The following is a 16,144-nucleotide window of genomic DNA, read 5'->3' as shown; positions in this document are numbered from 1 at the left end:
GAAACCAAAAAAGATTGGGGGGTGGGGGGCAGGTAATCCTTGCAGAACTGTTTCCCATTTAGTCATGCCACAAAGATAAGGTGTTCCAAGTTTCCTGGATTTCTTTCCCCAATACCACAGAATCTCAGCTTAGCCAGCAATCGTCAGCATCAGGAGCAACTCACGAGCATAGCTAACTTTAACAGACTGAGAGGCAGAGTTTGGTGACTAACCCAAATTTTAAAATAAGACTTGGCAAAATTTAACTTCAATGTGGTAAGGAAGAATAGGTACAAGGAAAAAGAAAGCACAGAGAAGAAAAAACAACCCTAGAAAGTACATTTAAAAAAATACAGATTTAGACATTTACTGGTTGAATAGAAACTTAGATCCCAAAACAGACAATGAAGTTTAGTCTTTCAAGTCACAGGTAGACTTGTTAATACAAAACAGATAATACTAAGAAATAACAAATGAAGAACAGCCCAACAGAAGCCATATGAAGCAATCTTACAAAGTTGATTCCATTTGGGGCACACACAAGTAGGGCAAACAAGGATTAAAGGTACCTTCCTGAATAAGTTTCTGCTACTGCAGGCATCCAGTACACTGACAGCTAATCCCCAAACCCAGACACTGAGCTCAAATACAAATTCCAAGCAGAGTAAGAAATCATGAATCTTGCTGCAGTAACAGCAAGTGCTTTCATCGTGACTTTCACATAAATGAAGTAGTTGGAGAATGAAGATCTATATATACTTCATTTGAATCCATTTGTTTGCTGTGGGACTAAATTATAATTGCCAAATCACAGTACATGATTTCCCCTATTTCCTCTCTTCACATTTTTGTAGCTGCTATTTTGAATTCTTATTCAGTCTAGTGATCCCTTTTTAAATTATTATTATTTGAACTCCAATATACTTTTTCTAGTTAAGCTTTGAGACGGAAAACCAATGCACACTGAAGAAATAAATGCTTGTCAATTCTTTGACACCATAACTTAAATCTAAACACCAGTCTTTAAACTCTTTGCCAGGCCAACTTTTTCACCCAGACTTAGGAAATCTGAACTTTATCATACTTTAGCTTTACTTCTCTCCCATAATTAACACCTTCATTAATAAAAAGACAAATCTGCCAAATTAAGGAAGATTGGTAGAGGGTTCAGTGAGGAAGACTGAAGTAAGTTAAGACACCTTAGCTCTTCATGACATTGTAAAGAGAACACTTAAACATGTGACTAGCTTTATAAAGGCAGAGAAAAAGAACAGTAAGAAAGTTTCAAAGGCTTCAGAATTTCAGACTCCTTTAGTCTCATTAAAAATGAGTTTCTAGTTTCGAGATTTTATTTTTTTTTAATGAGAGAGATTATACAGCACTTAAAAGGATCTCACTCACTCCCTTACCTTTCCAGATTGTTTTCTGGATCTAGGTAGGGTTTTTTCCTGTTCTGTTTTGGCCTTTTTTTTCCCCCCCTCCCTCAATTCTTTAATAAACAGACCTTGGAGCTCCCAGTTCAAAATTAATTATTCACAATTTACATTTCAGTATGCAGAGAAACAGCAGCAAAGCACAAGACCTCTCTGTTCAGAGGGATATGGGTGCTAACTGTAGAGCAGCTGTCATTCCAGACTGAATTAACACACGAGCTGCCTCAGCATCTGAGCTGTGTCATACATTCAGTTCTTAAACTTTGGCAAATCTGTCTGACAGTAACCTGCTTACAGATCATCCTCACTATTACACTGAATGCTAAAATAGTCTTCAGGAGGTTTTTTTCCTTGCTTATAAGTATTTTAATAATGCCTTGAACCTATAGAAAACGAAATGCAGGATTGTTCCCAATCTGGACTAGTCAAGAACAGAAAGAAGTAGCTAAAAGTAAGACTTTACAAACCTCAAACAAAAAGTTCAGTAGTAAAATAAGAGTACAAACCCTCCCTTGCAAGACACAGAACTGTACTGGGAAGCTACTGCAGCAAGAGCTAACTTCCAGGTCTACAGAAAACTGACTATGAAACAGTACTGAAAAGCAGAACAAACTTACTGGTTTTCTGCTTCTACAGTAATTGCTCACAAGAACATTAGATGGTTTTAATGGTGTTGGCTTTGACTATCAAGCAATTCCATTGAAAAGAGTTGGGACTTTATTTGAGAGGTTAAAGTTTCCCACCTATTCTTTTCACCCCCAGCTTGCCCCATCCACACAAACATGTATCTTAATGTGGCTTGTAAGAACTGCCCCAAGCAGAACAGCAACTCATGCTGTCTCCTCCTTCCTCTCCAAAAGTCTGCCTCAAGAGTTGTTACACCTCACCTTGATCCCAGTAAACCTACCCTTTATCAGAAACCACCATCTTTCAGCTATTGCCTTGGCACTTCAATGCCTGTGCCAACTCAACAAACTGAAACACAATCTTCCATTCACACACGTTCTCCAGGTACTATAAACACTCCCCAATAATGCAGCCATAGCCCTAGCTACCTTCTCTCTAAAGCCTTATTTCAAAGACCTCATTCCAAAACATATCTCACACTCTTGTGAGGCCAAATATTTGCTGCAGATCCTGAAGTTTGAGAAGTCACATCGTCAGTCTTTAAACCACACAAGAGCACTCCACACCAAGATAAGCTTTTATATACAATTTCTTCCTCTCTGCCTACTCATAGGGAACACTCATACTACCCATATTATTAAGAGTTTTGCAGAACCTATCAATTACATGAAGAATCTGCAGAGAGACAAGGCAGATGACTAAGTACCAGCAAATTTCTCTCAGAGGGTCCTCCAGTTTCTCAAACTGAGAGGTTAATTAGCTGTAGAATCATCTTATTATCTCAATACTCCTTTTTAAATACAACAGTGCATCACCTCTTATATCATCAAACACCTGTTTTGAAACAAAGCAAAATCTCTACTGCCCATATACATTGCTGCATTTTATTCCAATGCTCTTCCATACAGTTTTCACCCCCCCTTAACCAACATACCAAGGCAAGGTATTTGGCTTTCAGTTATCTGCAAAAGTCACCTCAACTCATTAGCAGTAGTAAATCAGTTATGTTGGATTTGTGTCCCTTTTTGGTCCTCAACTATTTATACATATGGCTTTTCCTCCTGAGAGATTCAGGTTCTGCTCTCTTGGAAATAGGAAATAAAAGCCAACCATCAGGTGGTCTTCTACTGGATCTGAAAGGGTGCAACCGAGGCAGCTCTCTCTGTAAGTACTAATAATAGGGGGAAAGTGTGATTATACAGTGTTAAAAAAACCCAAAACTTTGTTATAAGCAACTCGTTCAAGTTCCATGAACTACAAATACTTTTTACTTAAAAGAAAAGTCCCCAGAACTCAGAGCTCCACTGCCTCTGGGGGAAAACACTGTGCACCACCTTTTGTGTTTACACTGGAATTCTCTCCTTAAGAGTAGTAGAACTGAAAGGTGACATTCAGGCCAGCTGCAGAAGCTCAATTTTAAGTAGCAGTCATTATGGTTTTAAGTATGGTCTTTACGACTGCTAATTAATTAGTGATGAATGTATTTTATGCACAAAGCCTGAGACCCTGCTGATACCCATGATTCAACTATTCAGAAGAATAAAAGCTTCAATTTTACTCAGGAATTACATATCTGGAACAATAGAGCTGTCACACACAAGATGGGATACACAAACTTCCTAGTACTAATGTACAATGGAAAGCAGCTTTTTAGCTTCACACACATGAAGCCAGAACACTAAGCAAAGGGGAAACAGCCCCATGGTCCAAGAATCCTGCCTGCTTTAGTCCCAACTACAGCTACCACAGCTTTTTAAAGCAGCTTCACTGTAGGAAAAGTAGTAGTTGCTAAGCATGGAACCTATTCCCTGTTCAAAGCAGTAAGCAGCTCAATCTTGAACCTCATTTGTAGATAATTTACTGGCTTTAAATACCAAAGAATTTGTCTCAGGTAAGAATACAAGTTCAGCAAAGCAGGGGAAAGATGAAAAATCACAGCTCTAATGATCCCTGTCTCTCACCCAAAGAACCCACTCCGGATCCTCTCTCCACACAAATCCTGCTCCACAACTAGCTCAACAGAAACATATTTTTCTGTTCTCAGTTCTGTTCATGTTGATATGAAACACCAAGTAATTTCAGAGCTAGATGTGCCACTTCTCTATTTCACTGCCTTACTGCAAATACAACCTGAGCCACAAATCATCATTGCACTACCTTTTTTGCACAGCTTTCAATAGTTTAAGACATGCAAAGTTCCATTTGCATTTAGGGGACACCAACCAATGGTTACAAGGTTAAAATATAAAAGCAATTGTCTTGGAGAAATGCTATTTCCCATCCTGTTGTAATATGGCACCTTAGATGCCATATTACATCATCTAGTGGATAAAGGGGCATGGAAAAAAAACCCTACTAACACTACAAGTACCATTTGACCAATAACTTTGCATGAAAAGGAAATTTTATCCTGCATGGCAGGTCTCAGACCTCATTCTACGTGACATTTCCTTCAGCAGTTCAAACCTGGAAGCCTTAACCAAAATATGCATTAATTTAGAGAAGTAACATGACACTGCTGCCAAGCCTTCAAAGTGTTAATTTCCTCTAAGGGGTAGAATTGTTCTCTCCATCCATGCAAGCATTAAAGCAACAGTCTTGTTACATCCTAGCTCTAGCTACAAAAACAGAACAAGTTAAAAGGGGTTATAGTGTTGCAAGATTATTGCTTAGAAGGATAAAAGTAACACCTAGTTAAAGGACTACTGTCAACTGCCTATTGACTTTAGGCACATCCACAACTGGATACCACAATTCCAGCTGTGGCCTGTGACTATCCTTCCATGAAGGTGACCAACTCCTGACATTACCTGTTGGTTGTATTAATTCATAATCACTTGGCTGATTACTGGACTATCAGTAACAGGATCAACTGTGGCTTTTATCCAGACAATACAGCTACACTAGAAACTCAAGGATTTCATGTTTGCCACAGCAGCATTGGGTCATTTACTGTAATCTCTGCACTACAGCGTTTTCTAATCAGCCTTTACATGCTGGGCTGATCTTACACTCCAAACACATCTGGCAGAAAGTGGTAATCAACTAAGCCATGGTATGTGAGCTGGTTCAGTTGCTATGCTGCTGTCATTTTCATTCTGAGAAGATTTCTACCCCCAAATGATCTCCTTCCTCAGAAAACCATTTGTTTTTAATACACTTGTAGAAATGAAACTGTCAATAGCCTATCAACTCTGCCCAGAACAGCAATTTGTAATCCACTACAAATCTGAATGAGGCTGAAAATATATTGAAAGGAGCCTGATGTTTCAGCTGCACTACTTAGCTGTCACTCATTGGGAGTATATTTAAAAAAAGAATTGTGTGGGGATGAGACAAGGTGCAAGCAACTTCAGTGACATGGTAATTAGTTACAGACAGCATGCTGGAAACAGGTCAGTTGAGTAGGCAGGCTCAGCAGCTGACACATCTAACTCAATATCCAGACCATGGTCCATGTTTTTCCTACTCCCTCATCATGATTATTCTCAGAGTCTTGTTTGTTTGTTTGTTTTGGTTTTTGGTTTCTGTTTTGGCTTGGTTTTGGGTTTTTTGTCAGTGGATGCCATATGACAATACAACCTGAAATTCTTAGCTAAGGAATGAAATGTTCACAACCATGCAGGCAGTCTTGTTGAAAACATGGACATACCTGTAGGAAAAAGAAACCAAGCATAATGGAAACCTCTCCGTACAGCCAATGCAGCAGCATAACCTCCTAGAGGTATTCTGAAGCAGTTGCAACTAAGCAGCAAGTACTTTATAACATGGTTGCCATCATTTCAATCCATTTTGCCTTGTATCTGTGTATCTATAAAGCAACAGAAAGACTATAAGAGTTCCCAAAACCAGGTGAATGCCTCATAGGTAAGTGTTGTGCCTTAAACCAGCGGTTTTTTTACAAACTGACTGATGTCCTTCACAATTAGACACAGCTTTACTCTCACCTTGTTTAAAAAAAAGCATAATATAAAACGAAACGTGCAATTCTTTTGTCTCCATTTCTCTGTACTACATCAGTGAAACAATAATCCATTGCTTCTGCCACACAGGTTAGTTTAAGCCTCAAAAATTTTGAAAAAACTAACATCTGCTACCAACAGACTTTACTCTTCAACATGAACCTGTTGCCTTTCACATAATGCATGTTGCAAAAGAAAAAAAACAAAATCTGTTCAATTCCATCCAACATCCACCTAAGAGACAGAAGATGCAGCTAGGACTTCTAACATTTGAAAAGCCTGACAGCAGTAAATTGCTATCAACTGTTAGAAGTCACCAATGTCTCTGGAAGATGCGTTTGTCACTGGCAATGGAAGTCTCCTATCAAGCTATTGACAAGTGGGGAAGTTGGAATCCATCACACAGCCTCACATCCAGGCAGCAAAGCTTTGCAGAGTCAGATATCTAGACTGGAACACCTGGAAGTGTCAAATTAACTCCTCAGCATGATATGGAGAGCAAGATATTTGAAAAGTAGCTTCTTATAATATTGTCTAAGCAATTCCCAGCTTCCTGACAAATAAGAAGCAGCCCTTTAAACCCACCTATCCCACACATATTAAACTTTGTTAGCACTCTTGCTATTCATAAATAACACAGCAATTTTATGTTTACGTCAGGCTTAGAAACACTAGAAAGACTCCACATGGCATAGAATGAAAGATCAGATCAGAAAGTCATAGGCAAGTCTTACATCTGAAAATAGCATTGTTTCACATGCCAGCAACGAAACATCACTCATGATAAAACATACATTTTGAAAACACTGGCACACTAGATACGTTGATTTTCTTCTGGCTTGCTGTCCCTAAGCAGAATGCACATTCTCCTATAAATAGATTTAGATGAAGCTATAAAACTTAGAGTAAGAGCTATAGGCCCAATAACCACACTTTGGATTCTAAAGTCATGCAGCAACATCCAAACCGAAGTCTCCATTTGAAAAGGTTAGATTTTAAAACCCCAGGGTTGCTAAAGAACTGATGCAACAATATGTTAAAGCTTTTGTCTACATTCGACCTCTACATAATGAGAAACAGCAGCCTTCAGAGCCAGGAAACAGGCCAGCTGGCTTCCCCCTTTCAAACAAGTCCTACACTCCCTGAAACAAGAAGTGAAAGGAAGAGTCCTTTTAAAAACAGTTTGAACTCCCACTTCAGTGCATCTATGTTGGCACTTCAATTATGTGTAAAGATGCACACCCTAGCTAGTGCAGTCCTGCACTGTGGTAAGATAACTGATCACTGCCTTATTCTGAGGACCTTTCTCTAAACTTGTAAACCTGCACACATTTTAAGAACGTGGGCGATAAGTCAGCATGTTTTATTCATGCTTTGAGCAGTCATGTCTTCCTCTCACGTCTGTGGAGGACCATTTTAGAACCTTCTGCAAACTACCAGAGTGGCTTAAGAGATATAACAAAACTATGCCAGGGGCACTAGGAGCCTGCCAGGCTCCACAGGCTAACCCCTGGCCATCTGCTATGGAAGCACCTGCTGTCATTGTGTCACCTGCACTTGTGCCAAGCCAAGAGTCAGTTTGAAGTGATGGACTTTACTGTTCAATAGTCAAGCTACAGTCTTCTTCCACGTGTTTAGAACTGCAAAGTTTAATACTCTGTCTTGAAAAGACATGTCCTTTGGTCCTTTAATTATGCACTAAAACAATCTTAGCTGAGGTGGACACCAAACTCTCCAATCTAACCTTACCAGTGTTTCACATCTCAGCCTAATCTTGTCTCCCAAATATTAGAAACAATGGGCAAAGAACATTGCTTTCTTTTTCATTCCTTCTTTGAGAAAGTAAAGCAACCTTGGCAAAGCATACGGCTCAACTGTTTTGTTAGGCCCAACTGCAACACAGGAATTCCTGCCAACTTGCTTTCCACCTGTAGTAATTTTGCATATTGGCTAATGACCAAAAAAGAGTTAGTTGCCACAAGTCAGACCCAAGCTGCAGAGACATCCTGTCAGCAACCTGCAGTTCTCAGAACATGAGAGGCAGGGTTTGCATTCTTGGTGGTCTTCAAGCATGATTATGTCTATGTACTCACAAAATCTCCTCTACAAAAAATATCATAACACATTTGATTGTTATCAATAGGTTGCAAAAACAGACTCTAGGAAAAGCAACCGACTGACATGCTGCCTCAGCTCAGATGGCCAGAGTAAAAATTACATAAATACACAACATTAGCAAAACACCAGGACCTTTAAACATCCAATCCCTTTCATTAAACTAAGTTAAGATACAGATAAAATCTAAAACAAAACGTGAGATCACATTATCCTGGGCAGGAAGGAGGAACAGAAGGATATTTAGACTTGGCTTGTCCAGTAATCAGTAGTAATATTGTGCACTGCCATTTCCTATACTGTGCCTACAACTAAGTCATGAGCCTCAGATGCCCAGTGGATGCTCCATTTACCAGCAGCCTAAAAAATATTGTTCTAGTGTTCCACTTACATTGATTTCAAGGCTGATGTCCAATGCCATGTGTGACACTAGTCCAGATGACTGGTGTATTCCCCCTCCTACTGAACTACAACTCTCAACTGCTTCAGCAAAAGTGTTTCACAACCTAAAGACTTTTATGAGCACAAGCAAAAAAACTTGTTTTGTACTGATTTTGAGTGTTTCCAACCAGCTCTGCAGAAGTAAACATGATCAAAATAGCAAGATTTAAAACAGTTTTTAATTCTTTTAAGGTCTAGCATGTGGTTTTCAAGATTCCAGAAAAAGCAGAAATCACCATACTCTGTAAAGTGACAAGCTAGCCTCTGCCAAATATTCCAATCACCTCCTAACAAGTGCCAACATCTGGTTTATTCAGATTAAGCCACTAGCTCTCATCCACACAAAATTTTGGACAGAAGGAAAATCAAGCAGCCGTGCTGAATCTGATGGGGTGGGATACTCTAATATCAGTTTACCAATGAAGCTTCACACTGCAATCTTGCTGATACTGCTGACTCAGGGGAATGAAAGCACTGCTGCAAACCCTCTGCTACAGAGCACTGCCTGCAAAGCTACTATGAAGGTTTCTTCTAGTGTATCATTCAGTTTCAGTTCAGGGTTCAGCCCCATTGCCAGATGACCCATTCTTTCTTTAGATGTCCTGTACTGAGATTCAGACCTCAATTTCCTGGCTTGCTTTATTCCCTGCTTTTTAATTTTCATGGCATTTGAAACTCCTCTCTCCCAACCAGCCAGAATATTGGTTCTAATCTGCATGCCATGTGTTCAAGATTAAAGATTCAGGGTTCATCACACACTCATTGGTGAGACTACTGTATTTCCTCTAGGCACACAGCAGAGCTTGTGCTTTTCCAGCCTTACCAGCATCCTGATTTGTGCCTTGAAAACAAGCTCCAAAAAGAAACAAGGCATATGAAATTAATGATACTGTATGATATCACTGACCCATCTTTAGGCTATAGTAAGGCTAAGGGAAGGAATATAATGTCATTTCTGCACCCCAAGTTTTTCTCCACCCCCAGAAATACTGGAACCAGCTCTGTCAGCAATACTGTGTGTCCACAGCTGACTGAGGAATGTCTCTCCCTTTCTTTTCTTTGGAGACAGGGGTATACTGGCTGCACATGGCAAGGTAGTAGTGAGAGATGCTGTAGCTGTGACTCCTGAGAACTGGGGTCTCTTCCAGAGGCTGCAGGGGATATCTGCTCCAGCACCATAGAGTACCTCTTGCTTCACGTCTAACCTTGGTGTTCCCTCTGCCATTTCTTTTTCCTCTCCTCCTCTGCCTGTCCAGTGTTTTCTGCCACTTCTTAAGTTGGTTTTCCTGGAGTTGCCACAAGCTTGGTGGACAGGCTCAGTTGTGTACTGCAATGGGTCCACTATGGAGCTGGCTGTGTCTGGCACAGAGCATGTCCCGGTCTCTTCTCACAGAGGCCAACCCTGCAGCCAACACCTTGCCATGGACACCCAGTACTGGTGGGAGGTAAGCAGGGCAGGAAGAGCAAAGTAGTCATGAGAATCTTGGGGAGTGGCAGAAGAATTCTAGAAGCAGATGTGTTATATTACCATTTCTTCAAAAGTGGGAACTAATAGGGCAGGAAATTCTCCTCTTTGGCTACTGACTTCTCAATCCAGCAAGAAGCAGGGAAATACATAGCATCCAAAATGCTTTATGCCCTTCAGAGTTATCCCGACTATCATCTACTTTTAAGCACTTCAGAGGATCCTTCACATGGCAGAGACACAGAAGCATGGACTTGACTACAGCTACAAAGCATTTTCTTGAAGACTTCCCAGAATTCCTCACTAGCAGCACAGGCCCAGGTAAGGCACACGCAGAAGATGGAGGGTTTAAGTGCGAGGCTGGGAAAACAAGAGGCACAGATCCAATCAAAACACAGGAAATCAAACTACAGATTTTGCTGGTGGTTAGATGATGTTCAATTGCTGCCACCCAAGATCTAAGGCAGTAACACTTTTGAGACTATTATGAAACATACTCAGTTACTAAATAGAAATGATCAAAACTGCTCTGGACACTGTCATCCTGACCATCTCATAAATAGATACTCCACTATTAAGGTCTACTGATGGAAGTCAGTAAAACAGAAAGACCTGCTTTGTTCCAGAATTTGTCATCCATGACCTTGGCAAAGCATGTTCAAGAGAAGGATCCTGCTTACTGTTGAAAAAGACTAAGAATACTTGCCCTCAGCTGAGGCAATGCCAAGGAGAAGGTGGGTAGGACTAGTCAATCTATCTTTATCAAGTTACACTGCTTAGATGAAAGAAAGTTTAATATTACACTGCCTACCCACTTTTCTGTTCCCTCATCCTCCCTCTCCTTTCCTTAGGCATTGTACCATAAAACAAATTAAACACAGAATAGTTGAGATGTACAAGATCAACTGATCCTGCCCATGTTTCAACATTTGTACCTTACCATGAACCCAAACTTCTACCTTGATTCAAACATATTTTGAAGAATTATTAGTTAGCTAAGTCTTAGCTTAATTAAACGGGCAGCCTTCTCTTGGTATTACACACGCCTTAAAAACAGTATGGGGCCTGGAGGGAATTGAAAGTTAATACCACTTAAATACTCAAGAACAACTAATCTAAAAAGCCTTCTTATTAGCTCCCCTTGCCCATGAAAGGCATTTCTACTCCTATTCAGAGATCTACACGCCTCCAAATGAAGTGAGGCTTCAATACTGTTTTGTGAAAGGACATGGGAGAAGCCCACGGAAACTGAGAGCTATTCAACATAAAGATTGATGACAAGTCCTTACATAAATAAATGTGCTAATCCAATTTCCATTAATGAATTAAAGAAAATAATGGCTTGCTTGGATTTTTTTCTTTCCAGGTGTGAGAGCAATTCATTGGGATGACAGAGGAGCTCACAATTTAAAATACACCCCAGTTATGACAAGACACAGTATTACAGCTGATCTTCAATGCTAACTTTCCAACAAAGTCAGTTTTCTCATACATAGAAAGTGTGATAAATTACTGCAATACAAGACACTGAGATATATAAAAGCAGTTTCATTAGTAAGTGTGAAGGATTAATCCCAGTTTGTATAGGGATTTTGTTCTTGGCAATTTCTTGAAGGTATTTCCATGGCTGTCACCTGGACTGCAGAGCAATGCAGTACTTGTATGTCTGCACTGCTCCCGCTAGGGAAGGGCCCGAAGTGCCAACAGACTTGGAACACTCCCCAAATCACTTCAACTGCAAACAACTCCTGAAATAAGCACCCAAGTTTATATTTACTGAGCCTAGGCAAAATGTTTAACCCACTGGCTTTTTGTCAACATGCACTTCTGTTTCAGTGCTAGCAACCACAGTGATTCAGACTGATTAGGTCAACCCCACAGTTTGCAGGAGAAGGGTAGAACACTGCAGGAAAAAAATGTGTCTGTATAAGCAAAATATTGACACCAGTCCTGCAATTCAGTTACCACCATGAATTAAATTATAAACTTTCTTTTAGAGCCTTTGCTTGCCAGTTTCATACAAATATGCAAAATTAGACTTGTGATGGAAAGATGTTACAACAGATACACAGGTCATCTCCACAGCCACAGAAAACTAAATCCTAATCTTTATCTCCTTTGTGCACTTTTCACAAACATCTCCCAGCCCTTGATCAGGCCTCTGGAAGGGCCTTCTACCTTGTAAGAATTATTTTGAAGAAGTAAGGAGGCACCATGTGGTCTTTTCAGAATATACATTCCAGAACTTCCTTCTGTGCAGAGCAACTCACTCAACAAAACAAGTCAAGGAAAATCCCAGACATTTTTATCGTTTTCGGAAACAGGAACTTGTTACAACCAACTGCAGAAGCAACAACCTCACTGGTTTCCAATACACTTCCCTAAATGAAAGCTTGACACTGTTTCTGAGTAGGATACATCATAAAAGGAGCAGAGGTCAGATCTACCTACTTTTCCCTCATCTATTGTGCTTTTCCACATTTGAAAGCCAAGTTATTTCCCTTCTCCAAAAGCTTCTCCCTGTTGATACCACCAGAGTCACCCCCTTCTGGGACTGGAAGTAGTCTTTTACTTGTCTCACACAATTAAACCCTCAGTTAAGCCTTAACACATCTTTCAGAACAATTCTGAGAATTAAGCTTCTATGCTGTGACTAGGATTGCCCTCCCAGGTACAATACCACAGTGTATGTATACTTAATGTAGCCCATATGTCTCGTTCACCCACTCTTCAATGGCCCTTCTCACTGCATCTAAAGAAAGTTGCTAATCCCCACTTCTCCATGGGAATGCTTTCCTCACTTGCTCTCTCTAATCATAATTTGGTTAACACAACATGGTTAGCTGAGGGGTATGAATCCATATCATTGTGGTGTCTTTAAGATAACAGTTTTTTAAGTCCAAAGTGGTCAGAGTTCTAACACATCAACTGTCCCAAACCATCAGAGCATTTTAGATTTACATTGTTGTTCTCCCGACAGGGACTTGAGAAGTGCATTTAATGCCATCTGGCACTACTTCCAGCACTTGCTGAAAATCCACTAGTATGAGACTGGAGTTCAAGAAAATGGTAAATCTTGCTAATGAGCATATGATAGCAACCTAATGATACTTCAGTACTTCTTTACATGACAAGCCTGTGCAGCTCAGAGTCCATGCCAAAGGACAGCAGCATCTACATTAAAGTCTGTGTTTGAAAGCTATGCAAGTACAAAAGTAAACACTTAGCAGCTCATCTTCTGTTCACAGAAGACATTAATTCTGTTTCTTCCTCACATACATGCATTCATACCCAAAATGTACTTTTTATCCCTGAGAGCAAACTCCCTCTTGGTAGTACTCACTAGAAAACCTGTATCAAAAAAAAAAACCACAAAACCCCCCACACTTCGTCACCTATAATCTTCCTATAACCCTCTGGAACTAATATATTCTGCAGAAAGACAGATAGGCATCTGACAAAACAGGCATCATTGTGTCCTATCCTTACAGGACTACTTAACTCGTTAAATAGTTGATATCTCCATTTAATTTACAAAGACCAGTTGCTAAGCAGGGCAGTGGAAGAGAGGTTGTGTGACATGACACCTGGCCACTAAGACACTAAATAAAATTATGGAATTCCCTAAGGACACAGAACCCCAGTACCAATACTAGAATTACAGCTCTTCATAAAGGATCACTCCAACCACTGCTCTCTGGTTCCTGAAGTTTTAACTGTCTAAATCCTTCGTACATTGAGTAAAAACTTGCATTGGCAAGTTTAATCCTTTCACTCTCCATGTCTTCAAATGCTACTTATCCAACCAGAAATGCACTCAGCCACGTGGTTCAGATCTACCTGCACCTATCAGAACCTCCTCTATGCATGAGGGCATTGCTCTGTCAGAGGACGAACTTGTAATTTACTCTTGTTACAATATATACCAGCCCATTTTAACACTTGCACACAAGACATACATCAGAGTACAAGAAATTGCCTATCACTTCACAGTTATGAGGGCATGCCTCAGGGTTAAGAGCCTGACAACATTTTTTTAAACATGAGCTTGATTTTCATTTATAGTCCACAATTTTGAACGTGCATATCTCCCACTGACAAGATTCTGTCTTTAATGATACCGGATAGTTAAACTCTAAACTGTTACATACAGCTTAGAAAATAGAAGAAAAAAATTAAAAGAGATATATCCTCCCAGGAAATTATAATTTCTCTTCCTCTTATGTGTCAGGCATGCAGGTAGGTATGAAATTGCATGGATTGCTACTGGATTTCATCTCTACTACACTCACTTTCTGAAGTAGTAATATTAGCACCAATACCCAAATGCAGAGCCTTTACACTCCTTAAGATAGCACTGGCAGATGATTTCTACCTCACATTAAGCCTGTCTATTCCAGGTATTTTATTTATATATGCACACACAGATACAGCATGCTTTTAAATACATGAGCTATGCTTTTTTTTTAAAGCTAAAGCTTCTAGTAACAGGCACAGTAGAACAGTCCAGACACAAGCTACAGACTAAAAAGTGTCGACAGCAACCAAACAACAACATAGGAGAGACATCAATAACCAAGATTATTTTTTTAAATATACAAGAAGACAAGACAGAATACATGATATCAAGACTGATGTTCTATTTAAACAATGGCTTAGACTCCAGTCAGTCTTCAATCAATGCTGCCTACATCAGCATTTCTTGGACATACATGCAAGAGTATTTATGTATACTGAAGGACTAGCATACTGTTTGCCACTTTGAGGGTTAGCTACAAAGTCACTGGAACTGAAATTTGGAATTCTTTGGCAGAAGTAATACTACCTCCTTTTAATAAATACAGCATCATCAGAATTGTACTTACAAACACCTGCACCAGTATTACTTAGTAATGGCCAGCAGCCAACAGACTGCCTGGTACAAAAAACCCGCTGATCTTTACTTGAAAGTATTTCTTACCATGTCCAAAACCCCCATGGGAAATCCACTTGATTTTAGACATTAAAACCTGCTGTTGATCTGCCAAGTTCAATGCTGGACAGACTTACTACTGGTAAACAAGGCCAATCAACATCACACAACTAAATTCTTTCACCATTCTACTACCTGGTGTCTCCAAGCAGGGACTGACAAGTGAAATGAAATTGTCAAGACTATTGACATCACCAGCTCATTGTTTTTTTAGTAAATGTTTTGCTTCCAACCTTGTTTCATGGCTCAACTCAGTCCAGAATACATCATAAATCTATGAGACAAAGCCACCAGCCATCTTCAATAAAACGTGATGCAAACTACCGGACAGCTCGCAAAGTTGCTGTCAGATATTTGGGACCTCAGCAACCTCCAACTTTGGAGACCTTAAACTCTCCAAAGGTTGTCCCAATCTACACCACAGCATTAACCCAGTGCCTTGTCATTTAAGCACACCATCATCGAAACCTGTTCAGGTTGTGGAGATGTGTCACACTCCTATCAGTGCTTGGCCAGCTGTGGGCATAATATTTATGTATATCTCAGCCTAGCTTAAACCTGACCAAAGTAGGCAGTGACAAGTGTGTGTCTGTTCTGCCCCGTGTCCAATTCCCTCCCCTCTCTCCAAACCCCTGCTCTGCAAGGCACTCTGCGCTGTCTCCCTAGATAAAAGGCAAGAGGTCATGAGAAGAAAAATGGCCGAAAGAGCAGTATTATGCAATAAGAGAAGAAATGCAATAATAACTCATCCTCTCCTGGAGATTTCCCATCACCCTTACGCTTTTCAAGCTGGATTAGAGCAAGCATGACAGCCAGCCGGCTCCAAGGCCCAAGCACAGCGCCCTGCGGGCAGGCTCCTCAGCCCCGGGCACCGCTGGGGAAACAAAAAGGGATGATGCTCACAGTCCAGGTGCTTTTTCTTGGGCCCCATCACTTCATGCGTGGTGGCTTTGCAGACGGCTCTGGCTACGGCTGATCCCGTAACGCTGTACTGAGCAGCTGCGATGCGATCTGTCAGCGTCTGACCCGACATCTTCGCGTGGCGTGCGGGCTGCTGCCTGCTCTGCAGGGGCGGAAAACAGGGCAGGGAAGGGGAGACGCCGGGTTTACCGCCGGGGGAAGGCACGGCAGGCAGGGCACGGTCGCACGG

General features: G+C 40.6%; 1 protein-coding gene across 1 annotated transcript in view; it reads right to left on the bottom strand.

Annotated features, from left to right (window-relative positions):
* SNAP91 (synaptosomal-associated protein, 91kDa) overlaps nucleotides 1–16,027 on the bottom strand; it is a 68,521-nt gene extending 52,494 nt beyond the window's left edge. The window contains 1 exon segment of the mRNA XM_009079750.1: nucleotides 15,898–16,027. Coding sequence (XP_009077998.1) covers nucleotides 15,898–16,027 — 130 coding nt within the window.
* Nucleotides 16,028–16,144: the final 117 nt, after the last annotated feature.

Source organism: Acanthisitta chloris, unplaced genomic scaffold (genome assembly GCF_000695815.1).
Source record: "Acanthisitta chloris isolate BGI_N310 unplaced genomic scaffold, ASM69581v1 scaffold3310, whole genome shotgun sequence".
NCBI lineage: Eukaryota > Metazoa > Chordata > Aves > Passeriformes > Acanthisittidae > Acanthisitta > Acanthisitta chloris.
Note: the sequence above shows the minus strand (reverse complement) of the source record. Positions and strands in the feature narration are given on the sequence as shown.